The 21,396-nt window shown below is 35.6% G+C and overlaps 1 protein-coding gene across 10 annotated transcripts in view; it reads left to right on the top strand.

The window, feature by feature from the left end:
* Window positions 1-21,396, top strand: part of GABPB1 (GA binding protein transcription factor subunit beta 1) — a 63,988-nt gene that overhangs the window by 37,984 nt on the left and 4,608 nt on the right. For 5 of the 10 annotated variants that reach the window (XM_027570200.1, XM_027570198.1, XM_027570203.2 and 2 more), the window contains exons 2-8: window positions 375-482; window positions 3,700-3,867; window positions 5,179-5,373; window positions 6,865-7,012; window positions 7,360-7,473; window positions 14,783-14,968; window positions 17,776-17,891. In XM_027570200.1, the coding sequence (XP_027426001.1) occupies window positions 375-482; window positions 3,700-3,867; window positions 5,179-5,373; window positions 6,865-7,012; window positions 7,360-7,473; window positions 14,783-14,968; window positions 17,776-17,891 (1,035 nt within the window). The remainder of the gene's footprint in view (window positions 1-374; window positions 483-3,699; window positions 3,868-5,178; window positions 5,374-6,864; window positions 7,013-7,359; window positions 7,474-14,782; window positions 14,969-17,775; window positions 17,892-21,396) is intronic. The other 5 variants (XM_027570206.1, XM_027570204.1, XM_027570207.2 and 2 more) reach the window with 3 other exon arrangements.

Here is a 21,396-nt window from a genome sequence, read left to right as displayed (position 1 = left end):
TCCTAAGTAAAAACTTAATGAGAAAGGATAATCTGTTCCCCAAATTCAAATACAAATTGCTTTTGCGTGATCTATAGTTTCAGATTAGCCATATCACAAACTTTTAGAGGGATAATTGAGAATTGATAGTAATAAAGATACATGGGGAGAAAGTCATGTAATAATATATCAATAGAGGGTGGGGGGATGGGTTAGCCTGGTGATGGGTATTAAAGAGGGCACATACTGCATGGAGCACTGGGTGTTAATACGAAAACAATGAATCGTGGAACACTACATCGAAAACTAATGATGCAATGTATGGTGATTAACATAGCATAATAAAAAAAATAATATATCAATAGAGATGTTAAATTCATCTTTGTTTTGCTTAGATGTCCCTGGTAGATTTGGGAAAGAAGCTTTTGGAAGCAGCACGAGCAGGTCAAGATGATGAAGTTCGTATTTTGATGGCAAATGGAGCTCCTTTTACTACAGACTGGGTAAAGAATGATTATAATGTTGTGCTTTTTTTTTTTCTTTTTCTCATTTATTAGTTTTTCCAGATAAAAATTTAGTCAGTATTGTGTTTATATGTGGCAAAAATTAATTTTTTTGCAAATTTGTTTGCAGTTTTAGAATTATAGCTATCGTTTAAAGAGAATGGTTTGTATCTTTGTAAGTCATATGTATATAGATATATATAGATATGTATCTATATATATATGGCAACCTATTCAAATATTCTGTCCACAAAAGGGTTTTTCTTTTAAACTGTGGAGTTCACTATTGTAGGATGAATATAAAGTGTAGCTGCTTGGAATTTAATTTAAAGGTTCTAAATAGCACAGCTAGAATTTATAATTCAGAAAATAACAGATAAAGATCCCAGTTAATGTTATAATTGCTTCTAAAAAGGAAAATGTTTGCATTTCAATTGATACTTGTAACACTATTGCAAACATGACCAAAGAGGAAGAAAGGAATGGGAACATGTCCTAGTAACTACAGAAGGCAATTGTGAGGACAGCAAAAACCATAACTCTACTTCGTTCCTGGGGTAAGTCAAGAAAGAGATGGTCTTGGCAGTATGGAGTGTTAGGAATGTGGATTAACCTGCCTACTGGTAACAACTAAAAATTCCAGATTTTAGCTTTTGTTGTTTTGGCACACTTATGTTCTTTTTTATTTTTCATTAAAAACAAAATAAAAAATTTTTTTATTATGGAAGATTTCAAATCTCTATCAATGCCTATATACCCTTCAGCCAACTTAAAAAATTATCAAATCATGGTGAGTCTGTTTCCACTGTAACCTCATCCACTTTCTTTATTCTGTATTATTTTAAAGTAGATTTTTTTAAAAAGAATTTATTTATTTATTTGACAGAGAAAGAAAGAGAGCACAAGCAGTGGGGGCAGCAAAGGGAGAGGTAGAAACAGGCTCTCTGCTGAGCAGCCCCCTGATGTGGGGCTCGTTCCCAGGACCATGGGATCATGACCTGAGCTGAAGGCAGACTCTTAACTAATCACCCAGGCACGCCTCCCTTTAAAGCAAATTCCATAAACTATTTCATTCCATCCATAAGTATTTCAGCATCTGTCTTTAAAAGATAAAGAATTTTTGATTAACAATTAAAAAAATCTTTAGTGCACTCATGAGTTAGAAAGAAAATAAGGGACTATGAAACTGAAAAGTGAACACCAGAACCTAAAGAAATTTCACCCTAAGAATATTTGCTAACTTGGTGAATTTGCCTGTTGGTTTTCCCACCTCACTGGCATGGGTTCCTGAGGACAGAGACCTGAGACTGCTCATAGAAGTCTCCTAGGAGAGCCTCTCCTCTTAATTCAGGAATCCCAAAGAGATGTGCACTCTGTATAAGGTAAACCAGAAATACCCCCTCCCTCTTCCTGCCTGCTTCTGCCCCTGCCCCTGTTGTTAGGGTACCGCGAGGAAAATGAACTGACTTGAAACAAGTCACTAAATGGAGAGAGAAAAAAAAATTATTGATGAGGATTTGGAGTCATAGGCCATCCCTTGCACACATTTGTGACCTGAACTCATAAATACTTGTGCATTCTGCAAAACTGTACACTAAAAAATGGATTTAAAGTGATCTTTGGACTGAGGTTACCCCAGGTTTCTGGCAGAAGCAAATGAATTCTCTTTCTGGGGGAACGTACCTTCATCCCCCCTGTATCCACAAATGAAATTCCAAGGAAAATGAACAGTCAAAAGTAACTAAATGCACAAGACACAAGGCCACTTGGGCAATAACCCACTGAAACAACTAACAACAGAAGCAGACTAACAAGGATTTTAGATAATATTTTAAGCAGATTAGGAACAGCTAAGGAGAAAATTAGTGAACTGAAAGATACGGAAAGAAATCCAGAGTGCATTATAGAGAAAAATCGGTAGAAAATTTAAGATCTCAGGAGTCATGAAGGCTAGTGTGAGAAAATGTAACGTGTCTAATCAAAAACTCTTGCTCATATACTTGAGTCATACATCAAGTAAGATGTATGACTTGATGTGTGACTTCAGGTAAAAGAGTAACCTCTTAGTGCCTTACGTTCTTTTACTACCAAATGAGGATAGTAACAGTACCTTAAGAGGAGAGTAAATTAGATAATATGTGTAAAGGTCTTAGAATAGTGCTTGCCACGGAAGGTGCTTTAACAAAAACCTTAGTTGCTAATATAGTAATGGTCTTACCAGATTTCATGTTCTAGTGAACCATTTTTTTTTTAAGATTTTATTTATTTTAGAGAGAGATTGCAGAGGGAGAGGGAAAGGGAAATCATTTCAAGCGGACTCTGTGCTGAGTTTAGAGCCTGATGCAGGGCTTACAACCCCAGGGTCATGACCTGAGCCAAAACCAGGAGTTGGACGCTTAACTGCTTAACTGACTACACCACCCAGGCTCCCCATCTAGTACTATCTTGATTCTTAGAACAGCAGTGCCTTGGTAATCAGATTGATAGGGACTTTCTGTGCCTCTAAATGCTTGTATCTTAATTCTAATTTTCACCTGTTAAACTGTATGCCTCTGATAAGGTTCTACATTTTAGAACTTCCCCTGCATATTGTGAATGTATTGTTAATGTAGTGGCTACACCACATGGAACCAATTTCAGGAGAACTGGGCTCTGTTTTGGTTCTGTCCTGACTCACCTTTGGCAAGTGTACCTCAGATTAGATTTTTTCCCTTGAAAAATGACTATATAAACTTATTTAAAAAGATCACTGAGTTGCTTTAATTTATTTTTTAAGCCCTACAAAACACTTTAATGTAAAATCTACACTATTACATTTATTTGATACGAATTTCATAGATGAAAAGAAATTTTGTGTGATGGGTATGTGGAAAACCTTCCAGTTCTCAGAAAAATTTCTCAAACCCTAATTATCTCTAATTCCTGATGGAATTAATTTTATTTAGGCTATTTATCTGTTAAAAAATAAGAAAGCAAGATTGAATTAAATGAAATACCGACTTTGCTTTGTCATTGAGAAGTGTATGGGAATTCGTGAAAGCCTCTATGAAGAGAATGTGATAAGCATACATTATTATTTTCTTGAGTTTTGAGTTACTATGTAAACAGATAATATGAAGATAATCTGTTTGCTATGTAAAAAGAAAATATAGAAGGTAGTAATAGAAGTGTGTTAAAAATGATTATAAATGTGGATTTTTTTTTTCTTGCGGGATAGCTGGGAACCTCTCCACTTCATCTGGCAGCACAGTATGGACATTATTCTACCACAGAAGTACTACTCCGAGCTGGTGTAAGTAGGGATGCAAGAACCAAAGTGGACCGAACGCCACTACATATGGCAGCTTCTGAGGGCCATGCCAGCATAGTGGAGGTTTTGCTTAAGGTATGTGTTCTCTTTTTGCACTCTGCTTTTGAAAGTAAGCCCCCAAAGGATTTATGGTTTTATAAGAGGGAGAAGGGAACTACTTTTATTGAATGTCTTGTTTTTTTTTCTGTGTTTTCTCATTTTTGTGTATGTAAGCCCATCAGATGAAAATTATCTTAAAGTTTACCTTTGTGGGAGAAAAAGAACTTCTTCTAGGTATGTTCTTAGTTGACAGACAGACAGTTGATTTCTTAGACCTTGGTTTCCGTTATGATGAGGGTCTACAGCTTTGTCTTACTTGACACAGTTAAAATGCTTATGGAAAGAAACATGGGGCTTGGATGATTAACAAACAAATTAATAATACAAATAAGGATTTTTATTCTGGCCTTTAGATCAGCCTATCCAGAAGACATACAGTGTAAGCCACAAATGTGAATCACATGTAATTCTAGATTTTCTATTAGCTACATTAAAAAAAAAAGTAAAAACCAATTTTAATATTATATTTTATTTAACCTCATATATACAAAATATTATCATTTCAACATGAAATCAATATAAAAGTTATTAATGAGCTCTGTTACGTCCTTTTTTTGGTGTTAAGTCTTTGAATTCCAGTGTGGGTTTACATATACAGTACATCTCTGTTGGGACTAACCATATTTCAAGTGCTTAATAGGCACCTGTGTCCAGTGGCTACCATATTGGACAGTGTATCCCTGATAGCTCCCTTTTGATTATTTGTATTGTACTGGCTTTGAAAGCAAAGGATATTTTTGTATAAATAAGGAACTAGAATTAAAGAGGGTTTTGGAGGAATGCTCATAGTTTTCCTTCACTTTTTTTTTTTTTTTGAGAGAACATGTGCATGCACAAATTGGGGTAGGGGCAGAGGGAGGGAGAGAGAGAGAACCTCAAGCAGACTCCACACTGCACAGAGCCCAACGCAGAGCTTGATCTCAGGACCCTGAGACCATGACCTGAACTGAGAGCAAGAGTCCGACGCTTAACTGACTGAGCCACCCAGGCACTTCAACTTTTCTTCACTTCTTATGCCATTGTATCCCATGATGCTCACGGCTTGGTGACTGAAAAAATCATTGCTGCACTCCTAAGAAATGAGAAGGAAAACAGGAAAGTTAGCATGATAGAAAGCTGATTAAGTGATGTGTGGAGATTCGTACAGATTATTCAACACAAAAAAATAGAGAGCTGATGATGTTGGTAGCAGATTCTTGCTTTAGAACCTAATGGCTAGTATTTTCATATTAGGAATTCTTTATATTTCATATTTTAGAAATCTCTTATTTTGTAATATTTTTATAGCATGGTGCTGATGTTAATGCAAAGGACATGTTGAAGATGACAGCTCTACATTGGGCCACAGAACACAATCATCAAGAAGTGGTGGAACTTTTAATCAAATATGGTGCTGATGTACACACGCAAAGTAAATTTTGTAAAACTGCATTTGATATTTCAATAGACAATGGGAATGAAGATTTGGCAGAGATATTACAGGTAACTTTTGGCTTTTAATTTGCGAAAATAAAAGGATCTCTGTCTTGTGGATGATTTGAGCTGTTTAGCTTTTGGCTTTTCATTTTGGACTTGGTTATTTTGGACAGTTTTTTTCCTCTTTCACTTCCTCTTTGTTCATTTACTGTTCATTTTTCTGATTGTAAGACCGTAGTCTTTACATGTAACATCAGAAGATTAGATAAGGTGATTACTTTCTGTGTTTTTAAGTTCCTGAATTCCCCTTCTAGACATTTCATTCTATTAATTATTTTTGTTGCGTATTTGGATGCAATATGGTTTTTCAAAGTCTGTTAAACTTCCACTAAAATTTTTCTTCACTAGCTATAACAGTGTCCCCTGAGTGAGTAATACAGTCTCTATCACTCTGATCGGTTTCCTTTATTTTTCATCATCCTCAAAAAAATCTGGGAACATAGTCATTTATGGTTTTTGGGCAAGTTTCTTTCTTTTTTTTTAAATTTATTTAGTTATTGGCAGAGGGGAGTCTTTTTTTTTTTTAAAGATTTTATTTGTTTATTTGAGAGAGAGAGAGAATGAGAGATAGAAAGCACGAAGGGAAGAGGGCCAGAGGGAGAAGCAGACTCCCCGCTGAGCAGGAAGCCCGATGTGGGACTCGATCCCGGGACTCCAGGATCATGACCTGAGCCGAAGGCAGTCGCTTAACCAACTGAGTCACCCAGGCGCCCCGACAGAGGGGAGTCTTAAGCAGAGTCTGCACTGAGCGTGGAGCCCCACATAGGGCTCGATCTCATGACCCTGAGATCATGACCTGAGCTGAAATCAAGAATCACATGACTCTGACTGCAACACCTGGGCCCCTCTGGGCAAGTTTTTCTAATAGCCAGTACTGCTTCTCTTTTCTTCAGCTACACAACTTTGATATAAATTATCTTCTTTACTCACTGCCTCTTGCCTGTCTTCTTGTTCTCCTTCCCAGTGGAACTCTTCTTTAAGACCATCTTTACTGAATTTCAGCTAGTTACTTAAAAGATTCTATATGTCCAGGAAAATGAATTTTGTGATGCCTCTTGCAATTCTTTTACTCCTAGGAGTGCAATTCAGGAGCCAGGGTTGAAGATTGAGAACGGTTAATTGGGAAGGACATGCTTTATATATATAATGATATATTTTGCTGAATACGGTAGAGGAAATATTTAAGTAATTTGATTTCTGTAGCCACAGGGCAGCAAAATATCTTTTCAACTGTGTTCTATAAAAAGCCTTCCAGATATCCATTTCTCTTCTCATGGGATTTTGCTGCTTTCCCTAACAGCGGAATTAGGATGTAAATTCCTATCTGTGATTTACCACTGCACTCTTAGTAGACCATATACAAAGATTTCCATTTGTTTTATATGATTCTTCTTAAGTTTTAGAATTACCTTTATGTTTGTGTTTGTACTACATTGAGAATCTGTGCTATATGTTCCAGTTGTAATTCTGAAAACGCCATGTTGATTTGTGCTCTAGATTGCTATGCAGAACCAAATCAACACAAACCCGGAGAGTCCGGACACAGTGACGATACATGCCGCCACACCACAATTTATCATCGGACCTGGAGGGGTGGTGAACCTAACAGGTCTGGTATCTTCAGAAAATTCATCCAAGGCAACAGGTATTGAGATGCATATAGGATAGCTGTTGGGACTTTATGCTTTAGTAGGTATCCTCCTTTTAAGAAAGGACTGTTGGAGAATGAGGGTAAGATTATATCCGTCACCTTGGTTTGCTTTGGTATTGGCAAAAACCGATTTTTATGAGACACAAGAATTTGAAGAAAGGTGATATTGCAAAGTGTACTGCAATGTTATCTTTCCAAAACCTAATGCTACCCAAGCTTGTTTTCCACAAAACGATGATCCAAGCTTCATTTAAGAGTTGAATTAAGTGAAATAGAGTATCAGAAAAGTGCATTAGATTAAGCTCCTTTAAAATGTACATCTGTCTTCTTTTTTGTCACAGATGAAACCGGCGTATCTGCTGTTCAGTTTGGAAACTCGTCTACGTCAGTATTAGCTACGTTAGCTGCCCTAGCTGAAGCATCTGCTCCGCTCTCCAACTCTGCAGAAACGCCAGGTTAGAGAAACAAGGCAAATGTGCACATTAAAAGTTGGAGACTCAAATAGTAACAAAGGCTAGGAAGGTAATATAAAAGGCTAAAGTGAGCAAATTTCAGATGATGGCCATCTGAAGATAGGGGCCCAGGGCAGGGGGGCATCTACTACTTAGCTCTAGCTGATTATGGTCCTATGCACAGTGTTGCCAGATTCCGTTTTTCATGGGAAGCTGAAAATCTGGATTTTAAAAGAATGTTAAATCCTGTCAATTAATTAAAATCTGATTAAAATTAAAAACAAACTTGTGTGCTTCACAGGAAAACATCTCTGATCCAATTGGCCTTGTCTGTGACTTTTTGTATAAAGTAGATAAATCCATATGTGAACTTGCTGTCTTTTTCATAACTTTTAATTTTTGTCAGTTCTATTAGAATAACCTAGAATCTTACTGACTGACAGAACTAGGAAGTAGCATGCCAGCACTGCCGTTAAAGGATGGTGAATGATGATAAACAATATCAATAGCTGGTTTAGACCAGGTTTTACTTTGACACGTAAGCAAAATAGTTCTTGCTATAATTATTATGTAAGTAAATGTCTTTTTATTTAGGGAATTTAGAAAACTTCACAACATTATTATTCTTACTGTAGTTTAGGCCATTATATTTGGCTTATAAAAGTGCCTATAAAAGAATAATTTATTGTCACTCATTATTTAAATTCGTGCTTTTTTTCAATTTGTGCCCAATAATAACAGTAATGACAACAGATCATTGAGTGCTTACTTGTGTGCTGTGCCCTGTGATAAATGTTTTATTTATGATCTCCCTGAATCCTCACCAAAAAGCTTGAAGATCTATATTACTGGATTTGACTCTTTAAGGTGTACTGATTGAAAGATGTGTTTTTTTCAGGGAGGAAAAAATGTACCTATTTCTCTCTCCTCTCTCTCTCTCTCTCTCTTTTCATTATTAACTAGTGATAATAAACATTTATCTGTTGTCCAGCCTTTTCAGCATCATAATCAATGTTGGAATCTAAGCCTTTGTATTTGGGAGTTGTAAGATTTTTCAGAACTACTTTTGGCTGTTAGCAGTTATGTGCATCATCATATTGGATATGCTGCTTTTATAACCTGTGCCCAGATCTCATTAGCATCTTTGTCATTGCATAGGCAGAGCAAAGAAAGTTAATTTTCCTGGTGGTTTCTATTTCATTAAACTTCCTATTTTTTTTAAAGATTTTTATTTATTTATTTGAGAGGGCGAGAATGAGAAAGAAAGAGCACATGAGAGTGGGGAGGGTCGGAAGGAGAAGCAGACTCCCCGCTGAGCGGGAAGCCTGATGTGGGACTCGATCCTGGGACTCCAGGATCATGACCTGAGCTGAAGGCAGTCGCTTAACTGACTGAGCCACCCAGGCGCCCTAAACTTCCTATTTTTTTGTCTTTAATTAAAGGATATATCTCTGAAAATTAAGCAGCTCTTCTTGAAGGTCAGTTGAAATTTTGACATTTAGGTATTTGGCTCCATGAATTAGTCTTACCAACTTCTCTGACTTCTACGTTTGAAAATGTTATATATGGTCTAGTCTGAAAGACTAGGAATTTCAGTTGACTTTTATCGCATGTGATTTACAATCTTTTGTGAGCGCAGTAATTTTTCATTTCAATGTTATGTCATAGTGGAATCTTTTTGAAGGTATTTTAAGAGCTTGAATTAAGTTAAAGTTCAGGTGAGTACATTGCCACCAGTGTAAATAACTCAGCTGAGGTGTGTAATCGGATAAAGAAATATCTTCTCACAGCTCACTTTCCACATGCTCACGCTAATTATTTCTCTGCTTCATGGCTGTTCAGTTTCTCTTAACATCAATTGTCAGGCTCATCCTGATTTTAGAAAATATTTACATATATTTTTTCAAAGACATCCTAGTTAGGATCTGGGAAATAAAGTAGTACTCTCATTTTATATATGATGAAGCTGAGATTTATGAGGTTAAATAATTTTGCCCAAAGTAGCATGGCCAATTAAGTGGTGAAAGGAGTTTTGTGCTCAAGGTCTGACTGAGTCCCAAGTTGTGTAACTGTGATCACTGTAATATATTGCAGTTTCTTGGTGATCAGTGGACTGGTCTCTTCTACAATGTTTATAATTTGGTTTGTGATAGGAATAACTATGTGATTATCATTTTGTCTTCTATCAAAAGCATCACTATTCTTGCCTTTACTCCTGAGGTCTGTCTGTTGAAGCAATCTGCTGAAATAAATGTTTTGTTCCTTTGTCCTTCTTTAATGGATGGGACATAGGGATTTAGATAGATAACTCATTCCAGTTCATTCCATTTTGGAAGTTACTCCAGAATGAAGACATAGAAAAGTTAAAAAAATTTTCTTTGGGAGATTGCAGCTGCTTTTTTCCTCACGAGGAAAACCACTGCCATGTAGTGGTGTACTGTGTTAATGAACAGAGGCAGTTATGTTATCCTCTTTCTACCAAAGCTTACAGGCCACTCTGTTATAGGTATTTTCCCTTTGAAAAATCAAAACTCCAGGAAACTCACACTCTTACTCCCTTTCTTTTTGCTTTAAAACAAAACAAAAATGTGCAAACAGTAAAAATTCATGGAGGGATAGATCGTGTTTTGGGTTAAAGGAATAACTCAGAACTGTTTTTGTGCTAAAATTTCCACTTACTGTTTATAAACAGCTATTCATTTATAATGAGAAAAGTATTATTTATTCATGCATTGAACAGATTTTGTTGAGTATCTCTTATGACCTGGTTACTCTGCTTGGTGCTAGAGAGAAAATGGTGAACAATCAGATTCAATCCCAGCCCTTGTCAAACATGTGGTCTTTGGGTAGAACAAGATGTCCAGCAGTTACCCAGGTAAATAACTGTGATCAGTGCTACCTGTAAAGAAGGCAGGATTTTTCACCTAGTCTGGTGGTTCAGAGAATCTTCCTAGAGGAAGAGACATTTAAACTAAAGATGAAGTAGAAATTAGTAGAGCAAACATTGGAGGAAGAACATTTGAAGAAGAGGGACACTTGTAAATCTTTTGAGGTCGGGAAGAGCTTGTCCTTTTCAGGGCACTTCAGAGGTCCGTGTGGCTGAGCCCAGTGAGTGGGAGATAACTCATGGTTGTTGAAGGTAAGGTTATGAAAATGATACTTTGGCAGGCTCTGAAAGGGAGTTCAGTTAGGACTCTTAATGCAATCAACTAGAGAAGAGAGTGGTGGCATGGATAGGATTTGGCAAAGAGACAAGAAATGAAAAGATTTGAGAATTATTTGGAATGTAGAATTGGAAGTTATAATTGATTAGATGTAGGCCTTACATCTGCAGCATAGTTTGGCCCTCTAAAGTAAACTCTTTCATAAAACACTATTTTATGGCTCTAGCCTGAAGTCCTATATTGATTTTGTTTTGCTTAGCCTTATTCTTTTTTGTGGCCCAGCTATATTATCTCCTGATTAAATAGATATCTGTGACTGCCCTTCTTTTTATCTTTAGGGCAACTTCTCTTTGTTAATATGGTGTTTTTCTAGAGAAGTAATGCATCTGGTAGCTGTTTCCCTCCTTTCTCCTCTAATAGTGAAATTTGAATCAGGTCCTTTCTGCACATTGTTTTTTTGCTGTTCCTAAAATAGATCAGTAAAAGTGAATTGGCTTTAAGGGATAAATTACTGGGCTTCATAAGGTTGTTTTGGTTTTGCTTTCTTGTTTTTAATTTCAGGTTCAATTGTAGGCCCAATACCTTTGAAATGTTTTCAGTGAACACAGTTTCTCACATTGAAACATTTATATGTAGAATTTTCAATCCTCAGATCATCTTAAAGATAGTTTTTTTCTGTCTTATTTGAATTCTATGGCATTATAATTAAGTCTTGTTGAACAAGAGATCTCCGATATTTTCAATGATGCTGTAGGCTATCTAGGCTCTCTTTATATATTACAATCTAACTTTTGATTTAGATCAATGAATATTACATTTATTTGTTTTTTTTTATCCAGGGGTTTTACATTTAGAGGGGTGTGTGTGCGTGTGTGTATATTTTAAATAACACTCTTTTTAAAGTTTTTAGGTTTTCTCTTTTATTCTTACATGTTTCAACATTTCACTGTTGGATTGTTAGGGTTTCTGGGGGACACTTTGTCTTCTTACATAATTGGTTTCCTTATAATTTTTTCTCAAATTCCTTACTATAGTACAACTTAAAAAGAAACCTTTTTAGATGAAAGGGAGGAACTCTATTATTTTAATGATAGTCATTGGGAATAGTGCAAAGATGAAAGTTCTTGAGTTGTGCCTTGATTGTGTGTGATATCAGAAATTTCTAACATATGATTATGCTTTAAAGTATTTACTACTTGTAGTTAGCATTCAACCAGACTGAACATTTCTTTTTTATATGGATATTTTTAAGAAAAATCAAAGCGATAGCTAATGCATTTGAAAACCTTAGTAGTTGTTCTATTGAATATATTACTATTTTGTGCCCTACATTTCATTTTATAATTATCTTCCTGAAATTTTCTTAAGTGCCTGGTGATAAAGCCTAATTATAGTTTAAGAGAAACAAAAATGATAGAACTCAAAACATAAAGGTGTTTTGTATTTCCAGTATTCTCTTCTGCAGTTTGTACTGTGACCTTGATTATTACCAAATAACAGAATCACAGGGTTGCAGCCAGGGCTGTTGCCATACCATGAGTACATCTTTGAAAACTAGGGTCCCCATACTTTTTTTTTCTTTAAAAGGAGCTCATAGATACCCATGGTGTTCTGTTGGGGGTTGGTAGCAACTTAGCATGTTTCAAAGCACCTGTGCATCTGAATGGTAGGTAACAGGACTCAGGAGAGAATGGTTTTATTTAATTGCACTTTTGGTAAAATGTTACCTCAGATAATCCATGAAAAAAACCCCATATTATTTAGAAATAGTTTTCATGTGATTTCTTTTTTCAGAATTATATTGAATTGTTCTTTATTTTGTATAATTATAATTATTTTTCAGAATTATATATTAAATGTTATATTAAAACATTTTTTTAGATTGACAGTTTTCAAGCCCATAGAAAAATTGGAGGATAAACTTTATATCTTTTACCTGTACTTACCACCTGTTACAATCTTGCCACACCTGCCACACCCACACATACCTGCCACACCCACACACACCCACACACGCACTTTTATTATGCCCAATTATCTGCAAGTGGGCTGCAGATATCATGACATCTCACCCTTAAATACTTCAGCATATATCTCCCAAAAACAAGGACAGCATGTTTCATATTCATAGCTCCATTGTATTTCCTAAAAACATCAACATTAACTTAGTAACAGTTATCTGACATGTCCAGGTTCAGGTTTCCCCAGTTATCCTCAGAATATCCTTTAGAAAGTGTTTTTTATCCAGGATCCAAAGTTCACACATTGTATCTGGTTGTGTCTCTTTCGTCTCCCCCCAGCCTAGGGCAGCCCCTACCACTTCCCTTGTTCTTTTTGACATTGAAATCTTTGTAGAGTCTGTGCCCATTGTGTGCACGATCATTTCATTCTGGATTCATTTGCTTAATAATAATTAGATGCAGGCCAAACCTTTCCAGGAAGAATACAAGTGCTATTGTGTAATGTCCTGTTGCATCACATCAGGAGGCACATGTAAGGCCATGCCTATCATGACTGCTTGGTGAGAGTGGTCACTGCCAGGTCTTTATAGACATCTTTCCCCTTACTAATCTTTGAGAATATATGAATATCGTGTTTCTTGAAACATTTCAGTGGTTTTAACATCCGTTGGTGACCCTTGTTTGAATCGATTATTACATTGGAGGTTACGATGATAATTTTTCTTATTTTGTTAATTAGATGTCATTCTATCAAGAAGATCTTTTAAAGAGGGCACGTATTGAATGGAGCACTGGGTGTTATACACAATGAATCATGCAACACTACGTCAAAAACTAATGATGTATGGTGATTAACATAACATAATAAAATAAAATTTAAAAAAAAGATCTTTCCTCTTTCCCCCTTTCTCTCCTTTTTCATGAAGTATTATGGACAAATGGATTTTTAAAGATTCATTATGTTTTAATCCATTATTGTCATTATTCCTTTTTTTAATTAAGTTCAATTAGCCAACATATAGTACATCATTAGTTTTTGATGTAGTGTTCCGTGATTCATTAGGTGCATATAACACCCAGTGCTCATCACATCACGTTCCCTCTTTAATACCCATCATTATTCCTTTTGATGCTTCTTTGTTGAAGTGTATGTAATATGCATACAGAAAAGTGCACAGATCATAAGTGTATAATATGAATTATCTCAACGTGATTACTCCTGTATAATCACTGCTTAGTTCATAAATGGGAAGAGCACAGTATATATTTTGTATCTGACATATCACTGAGCATGATTTTTGTCAGATTTATCCATGTTTTGTATTTAGTCATTTTAATTGCTGTGTAGTATTCCAGTGTATGAATCTACCACAGTCTGTTTATCCATCCTCCTTTTGATGGCCATCTGGTTGGTTTCAAGTCTTTTACTATCATGAGTAAAACTGCAATGAATGTTCCTGTGCATATGTCTTTTGGGAGCAGTAGTTGGGCATAGGATTGCCTGTGGGAAAGGATTTTGGCAGCATTAAATTGTGATTTCTTTACCTAGGCAAAGCCAGGGGTGCTGCTTACAGCTGCCAAAATCCTCTCTGGGTCTCTCACAAAATATTAAGAACACGGTTTTGGATTTATTTATATAAATGTTAATATATTGTATTATTCATTATCCTACAGTACTCGATCTATGTGCCACTTACTATCAAGGCAACCCTTGCTCATACAATCCAAACACGGAATACTGTTTATTCTGCTTACTTGAAAAAATACAAATCTTCTTGTTTCATCGAATATGGAAATGCACATCAACTCATGTAAATATAAATGGAGTATAACCACATACAAAATTCTCTTTTGGATTATAGAATTTTATTAAGCAGGTGTAACCTTTGTTGTATCTGTTACCTTAGGAGATTTTATAAATTCTATACCTCAGATAACTAAATGAAGAGATACTGTTTTTTTAAATATACACGTGCATAGTTAGCACTCACTTAATTGTAAATTTTGGGACTTGTAGTCGATGGCTTGCATAGATATGTACAGCGCCACTGCAGAGTGAATTTAATAAAAATCATGTAAAAGCTTTTCTGTGTCACAAAAAAAGAGAAAAGTAGCAAAGCAAAAATAAACTTCTAGTCATACTTTTATGTATGTTCACTGATTTTTACATATATATTTTTTTTCCAGTAGTGGCTACGGAGGAAGTAGTTACTGCAGAATCTGTGGATGGTGCCATTCAGCAAGTAGTTAGTTCAGGGGGTCAGCAAGTCATCACAATAGTCACAGATGGAATTCAGCTTGGAAATTTGCACTCCATTCCGACCAGTGGAATAGGTCAGCCCATCATTGTGACCATGCCAGATGGACAACAAGGTTGGTAGTAGGCGTGTGCATAAAGTTGGAATTTATTCTCAATGCTTAGGAAATTGTGATGTCAGAGCATTTATTTTTGCATTAAATTATATTTTTGTAACCTTTTGCAGCAGACTTGATTGGCTAATTTTATTTGCTTGGATTAGTATTGAAATTAACTTGCTTTTTCTGAGTATATATTAGGTGGAAAGAAGAATTGGCTCACAAGTATTCTGGTTGGAAAATGAGCTTAAGTAAACAATTCAGAATCTGCTTTAGATAATAATTCCTTATGCCATTTATTGCAATTCAGATATCATACAGTCTTTTAAAAATACCATGTAAGAAAAGGCTCCTTAGAAAGAAGATGGACTTAGGACTTGTGGTAGGAATGTGGTAGCCACTTTTAGTAGCTTTGTTGGTAATTTTCCCATTTTTTCCCTCTTGGAAACCACTGAAAGTAGTAAAATAGATTAAACAAAAGGCTGAGAAAACCATAGAATTCCACATCTTAAGTGTTGCCAAAACCATCTAAGACTATTAGAGCCAGGGCAAGAGAACCTTCATGAAAACTTATAGTGGTGCATCAGGAAAAGAAAAGAGATTGAGCTAAAAAATTCTCAATAAATACGCACTCAGCAAGACGGCCCAGTCTGCGTAGGAGGTGCTGTGAGCAGGGCTGAGGTAGAATAGGGCATGAATGCTGGGGGAAGCAGAAAGAGAAGGTGCAGAAAATTCCTATCCGAGCAAGCATTGCCATGTACCCAGTCCCCCGCAACAAAAAAAAAATGTGTGTGCACATGCATAACCTTTTAGAAAATGATTAGGATTGCAGAGATTGTGTCCCTTCATGGCTAGTGAAAGACCAGAGCTAGAGGTTTGGTTTAGAGTGACAGAGGAGGTATGGCACTATAGAGCGACTGGGTCTCAGGGAAAAAGTTTGTCTCTATAGCAGAAGAAGAGGAACCCCTTGACTTGTGAAGCCTGGGAAGCCATTCTCTTCTTTTCTGCAGAAATCTCTGATGGCTAGTCCAAGATTTGGATCAGGCCCAGATGCTTTCACAAAGCTTCAAAGAACTAATTCTAATTATATAAAAATAAGAAAACTTTCACAGTTTGTATCAAGCAGATATAATGTTTCTAATACCTGACCATTATACAGACAGCTAATCTCATCCCAGGAACAAATGGAAAGAAATGTCACGTTTTTGGTTGAGAAGATTCACTACCATAAAGCTCTCCATTCTTCCTGAGTGAATTTATAAATGTAATGTAATATGGAAAAAAAAAAGACTGTTTTAGTTTGCTAGGGCTGCCACAACAAAATACCACAGACTGAACGACTCAACAGAAACTTACCTTCTCACAGTGCTAGAGGTTTGAAGTCCAAGATCAAGGTGTTGGCAAATTTGGTTTCTTCTGAGGCCTTTCTCCTTGGCTTGCAGATGGCTGCCCTCTCACTGTGTCCTCATGTGGTTGTCCCTTAGTCTGTTTGTGTTGTCTGTGTCTTAATCTCTGCTTCTTCAAAGGACACCAGTCATATTGGAGTAGGGCCCACCCACCTGACCTCGGTTTGCCTTATTTACCTCTTTAAAGGCCCAATCTCCAAGTAGAGTCACATTGTGAGGTACTGGGGGTTAGCACTGAAGCATTTGAATTTTGAGGAGGACACAATTCAGCCCATAACAGAAACCAACAGGTTTTTTCCTGGAACTAGTCAAGCAGATTCTGAAGTTTATATTAATGGGGAGGGGTAGGGAAGAAGAATAAGGAAAATTGGGAAAGAAGAGCAATGAGAGGAGCTTACTAAATATTAAGATAAACTTTTAAAGCCTCCCCAATTCAAAAGTGTGTAACTGACATGTGAATATATACAGACTATGCAGACAGTTCAGTGAAGCAGATATAAGGTTCTCAATTCTTCTTGGGTTAATTTATAAGTGTGATATAATATGAGTTAAAAGAAATAAAACACTTTAATTCTCAATATCACTTATGTTTTAAGTTCCAGTGTACTAAAAATTTTACTTTTTTCATTTCTGCTTACATTTGTAAATGACGGAGTTTTTAATATTTTGATAAAAAACTTTAAAGGCTTTACCACAATTGTAATTTTTCCCCATTGAATATTAAAATTGCTATGCACGGTTCCAGCTTGCACAGTTGTTTGTATGGTCCCATACTGCTTGCTATGCAGAGCAAGGACAGCCTCTCTCTCTCTGTATATATGTCTACATCTGTATAAAGAAATACTAAAAATTAGGGACAAAGTCCAACAACCCAAAAGGAAAACAAGCGAAGTTTATACACAGACAGTATTCATAATGGTGTGTCCACACAGTGGAATATTCAGCTAAATAAAAGCAAGTGCTATATGTACTGATGAAAGATACCCTAGGTGCCTGGAGTGAAGAAAGCAGAGGCAGAGCAGTGTCTCTGTTGTATGTATGCTGCCTTTTGTGTAAGACAGAAAAGCGAGAATGTATGTTCATGTTGGTTTTTATATAAATTAACACAAGAACAATAATAAGAAACCAATAAAAGTGATTATTATGCTTATTGTTTTGATTTTCAGCCATATAATGAATATGTTATCTATCTATAAAAATTTTTTAAAAAGTAGGTACTTTAAACAATAAATAGTATTCATTAAAAATGTACCCTGAAGACAAATATGGATATCCTCATAAAAAGAAAATTAATGCTTTTAAATTATTGTTTTGGGACATCTTTATTTTAGATGAGTTGCATCAAAATGTCACGACTAGTTTTATTTCTACTAAAACCTATCTGAAAATGAAGTAACGTATACATTTTTTTAATTTTAGTATTAACAGTACCAGCAACCGACATTGCTGAAGAAACTGTTATAAGCGAAGAACCACCAGCCAAGAGACAATGTATCGAAATAATTGAAAACCGGGTGGAATCTGCAGAAATAGAAGTAAGGAGTCTTTTACCCGGTGTGTTTTGCTGCAGTCATCCAAAATAAATTCAGTTTGCTTTTCCATATAATTTCTTTTTTGGTCTTTTATATTTATTACTGACAGTGCTGTTTTGATACAGAATGAAAGTATAGTATTATTTTGTCTAACGATTTGCTTATACATATAGCAAACCCTCAATAAATACATATTGAATGAATGAATGAATGAGTGAAGAATTTGTTTATAACAAAGTCTGTCATCGTGGTAACATTGTAATGAATTTGGTTCTTGCACTCCATCCTTTATTTTCTATTAAATTTACATGCATCATTCTCACAAGTCACTAAAGGAAATGTCACTGTATATTGATAAAAAACATTCTTTTCTTTTGAAAGTGAAATGCAAATGCCTATTTGGGCTGGAGGATCCTTTTAAAAAAGGTTGATGTTTGTTGACTAGGTTATTTTTTAAAAAGCCATAAATAACTGCTTATTTCACTATTAAGTTCTTTAATAAGGAATTTAAATTTAGACTAGTTGTTGATAGGATTCAGCTTTTTCCCCACCTTCCAAACTAGTTTGGAAGTGTAACCAAACCATAGTGCCTCACGGGTTTTTTTCTCACATGACTGTAAACAAAACTGTGTTCCCTGAATTTGGTATTAACTCACATAAAGTGAAAATAAAATTATTCCTGAATAACTTTGGAAGATCAGTTGCAGTGTAAAGGACACTGGACTTGAAATTAAATGAGCTGGATTTGAATTCCATCTCTTGCCCCTATTAGCTTTGAGGCAAGTTATCTTACCTTTCTGAATTTGTTTTATTTTCTCTCAAATTGGAGTTTTGGATAACAATATCTGCATTTTGGAGATTTTTATCAGAATTTAAAAAGTCAGCATACTCATAATACACATATTCATAATATCTGATATATGTAATCAGTAAATGTTGCTGAATATCTTAAATAGTAAAAATGTTGGTGAACATCTAGGAATTCTTAAGTATCTTGTTTCATAGAAAAGAGGATTTTTTTTTTTAAAGTCACTAAAAAGCAACATAAAACTCTGACTGAGGACAACTAGAATATATCTTTGCTCCGGTTCATTTAAGTGAAATGCTGGTACGTCTTTAAGCCACAATCACAAAGAATATATTATTGAGTTAACAAGAATCTGATTCATGGCTTAACCAGAATGTTTGGTAAAAGTATGACTTTAATTATCGAGGGTAAGGTGTTTTGTTTCTTCAAAATTTAAAATGATATTCAGCACACAGAAGTTCTTACAAGCTAGCAATTTATTCCGTTGAACAGTATCAATATACTTATTATTTGGTAATCTTTTAAATATATATTTTTTATGTCATGATAATTTCTGGCACATAAGGTGAAAAAAATTTGTCCTGTACTTTCCTTTAACTTTTTTTTTTTGCTTTAACTATTTAATAAAACATTTTTAAATTACTTGAATTTTTATTAAACATAAACTTATTAATTCAACAAATTATATATTTAAATCAATGAATGTGCAGCCTGTACCTTTATTTACCTAATAACCCATAAGAGTTGCTGTTTTCCTCAAAGGTCAGCCTGATTCCCCTCTTAGTCTTTCAGAGACCAGGAAGAATAATTACAGGTAACAGGAAAGTATGAATTGAGGTATATAAATTAACTAGAACCAAGGCTAGAACTTCAGGGAGATGGAGGTTTGGTTTGGTTTGGTTTGGTTTGGTTTGGTTTGGTTTGGAGGTTTGGTTTAAAGAAGTGTTTTGTTTGTTTTATTTTGTTTTTAGTAATTAGAGCTTTCTGGTCATGGAACTCTCATTCTCCATCACCAGAGTGTTCAAGCCAATGTTGCACGATCTCTCTAGAGCTCCTACAGAGAGACCTTGAAGCATACAGTGAGTCTAGATGGTAGAGGGGGGCTGGGGATATAGAATGAAGAGAGGCCTCCAATGTTTTCATCAAACCAGGTAATCATTTCCTTATAATACATAGAGTGGTGCTTTTGAACTTACTTCCTTAGATGACCAATGGAGTTGTCTTGGGGGCAGACTTTTATACTGTAAGTGACAACTTAACCATTAACTAAAAAAATTTCTTGCAGGCAGTGATTCTCAACTGGGGCATTTTTGATCCCAGGTGACATCTGGCAATGTCTGGAGACATTTTGGGTTGCCACAACCAGGGGCGTGCCCCTGGCCTATAGGGGATAGAGGCTGGATATGCTGCTAAACATCCTACAATGCACAGGAGAGCCCCCACAGTAAAGAATTATCTGGTCCAAAAATATTCATGTTGAAATTGAGGAACTCTGCTCTATGGGAATTAAAAAATCAACTCATTATACAGAATCTAACATGTTTGAATTTTCTCTGCATGTGTGTGTCCACAACTACCAAAGTGACTGTTTATAAATCAAGTGTTAAGAATTTATATTTACAGTTTCCTAACTAACACTGGAGAGGTTTATTAATACTCTCTACAAAATTGGTTTAAATTGTAGAAAATGTATTATAAATGCTGAAACTTTTATATATGCATTATAACAATATAGGAAATGAAATAGATTTGCTTTTTGAAGGGGAGGTATGAATAAGACACCAAATTGCAATAATGTATATCATATCACCCCCTTGCTATTACTGCACTAAAGATATTTTTGGAAGCAGTGTGCTATATATGGAATCAGTGAATTCTTTTGTAATGTGGGAGGGAAGAAATATATAATTAGTGCATTAGAAGTAACAGGTTTTTTCTGTTACTAGTTGTGTGAATTCAGGAAATACCTTTACCTTTTCTTTGCTATGGAGGTTAGAGATGAATATGTTTATTAGCAAGTTTGTTTATTTTTAATGAAATATTTGTGTCTTCTAACCATTGATAGATTGAGATCCTTAGTGTTCTTTTTAAAAAATTGTTTCCTGTAAACTTTACACAGTGTTTTATTTGATGCAGGTTTTTTCAGTCTATTTTCCTTTTATTGATATTCTTTTGATCTATCAAAGTTGAAAATGTTCTATATTCCTATCTCTTTTTTTAAAGATTTTTATTTATTTGAGAGAGTGAGCAAGAGGAGAGAGAACACTAGCTGGGGAAGAGTAGAGAGGGAAAGGGAGAAGCAGACTCCCTGCTGAGCAGGGAGCCCTACTCAGGGCTTGATCCCAGGACTGCAGGATCACTATCTGAGCTGAAGGCAGACACTTAACCGACTGAGCCTCCCAGGTTCCCCTCCTATCTCTTTTTGCGAAATTTTTCTTTTAGGGCTGGAGTAGGCAAAGGGCCAGATAGCAAATACTTTCAGCTTTGTGGACTGTCCAGTCTGTGCTTCACTACTCACTTTTGCCATTGTAGTGGGAAAGTAGTCATAGACACTTTGAAAATGAGTAGGCATGCCTTATTTCAGTAAAACTTTATTTATAAAAACAGGATCATATCTAGTCCATGGCACTTGGAAAATTGATGTTTACACACGAGGAAACAGCTCACACGCTCTGCCCAGTTTCTGTCTCTCTCTTTTTT

The sequence above is a fragment of the Zalophus californianus genome, chromosome 6 (genome assembly GCF_009762305.2).
Source record: "Zalophus californianus isolate mZalCal1 chromosome 6, mZalCal1.pri.v2, whole genome shotgun sequence".
Classification (NCBI taxonomy): domain Eukaryota; kingdom Metazoa; phylum Chordata; class Mammalia; order Carnivora; family Otariidae; genus Zalophus; species Zalophus californianus.
This window is presented reverse-complemented; position numbering and strand designations above follow the sequence as displayed.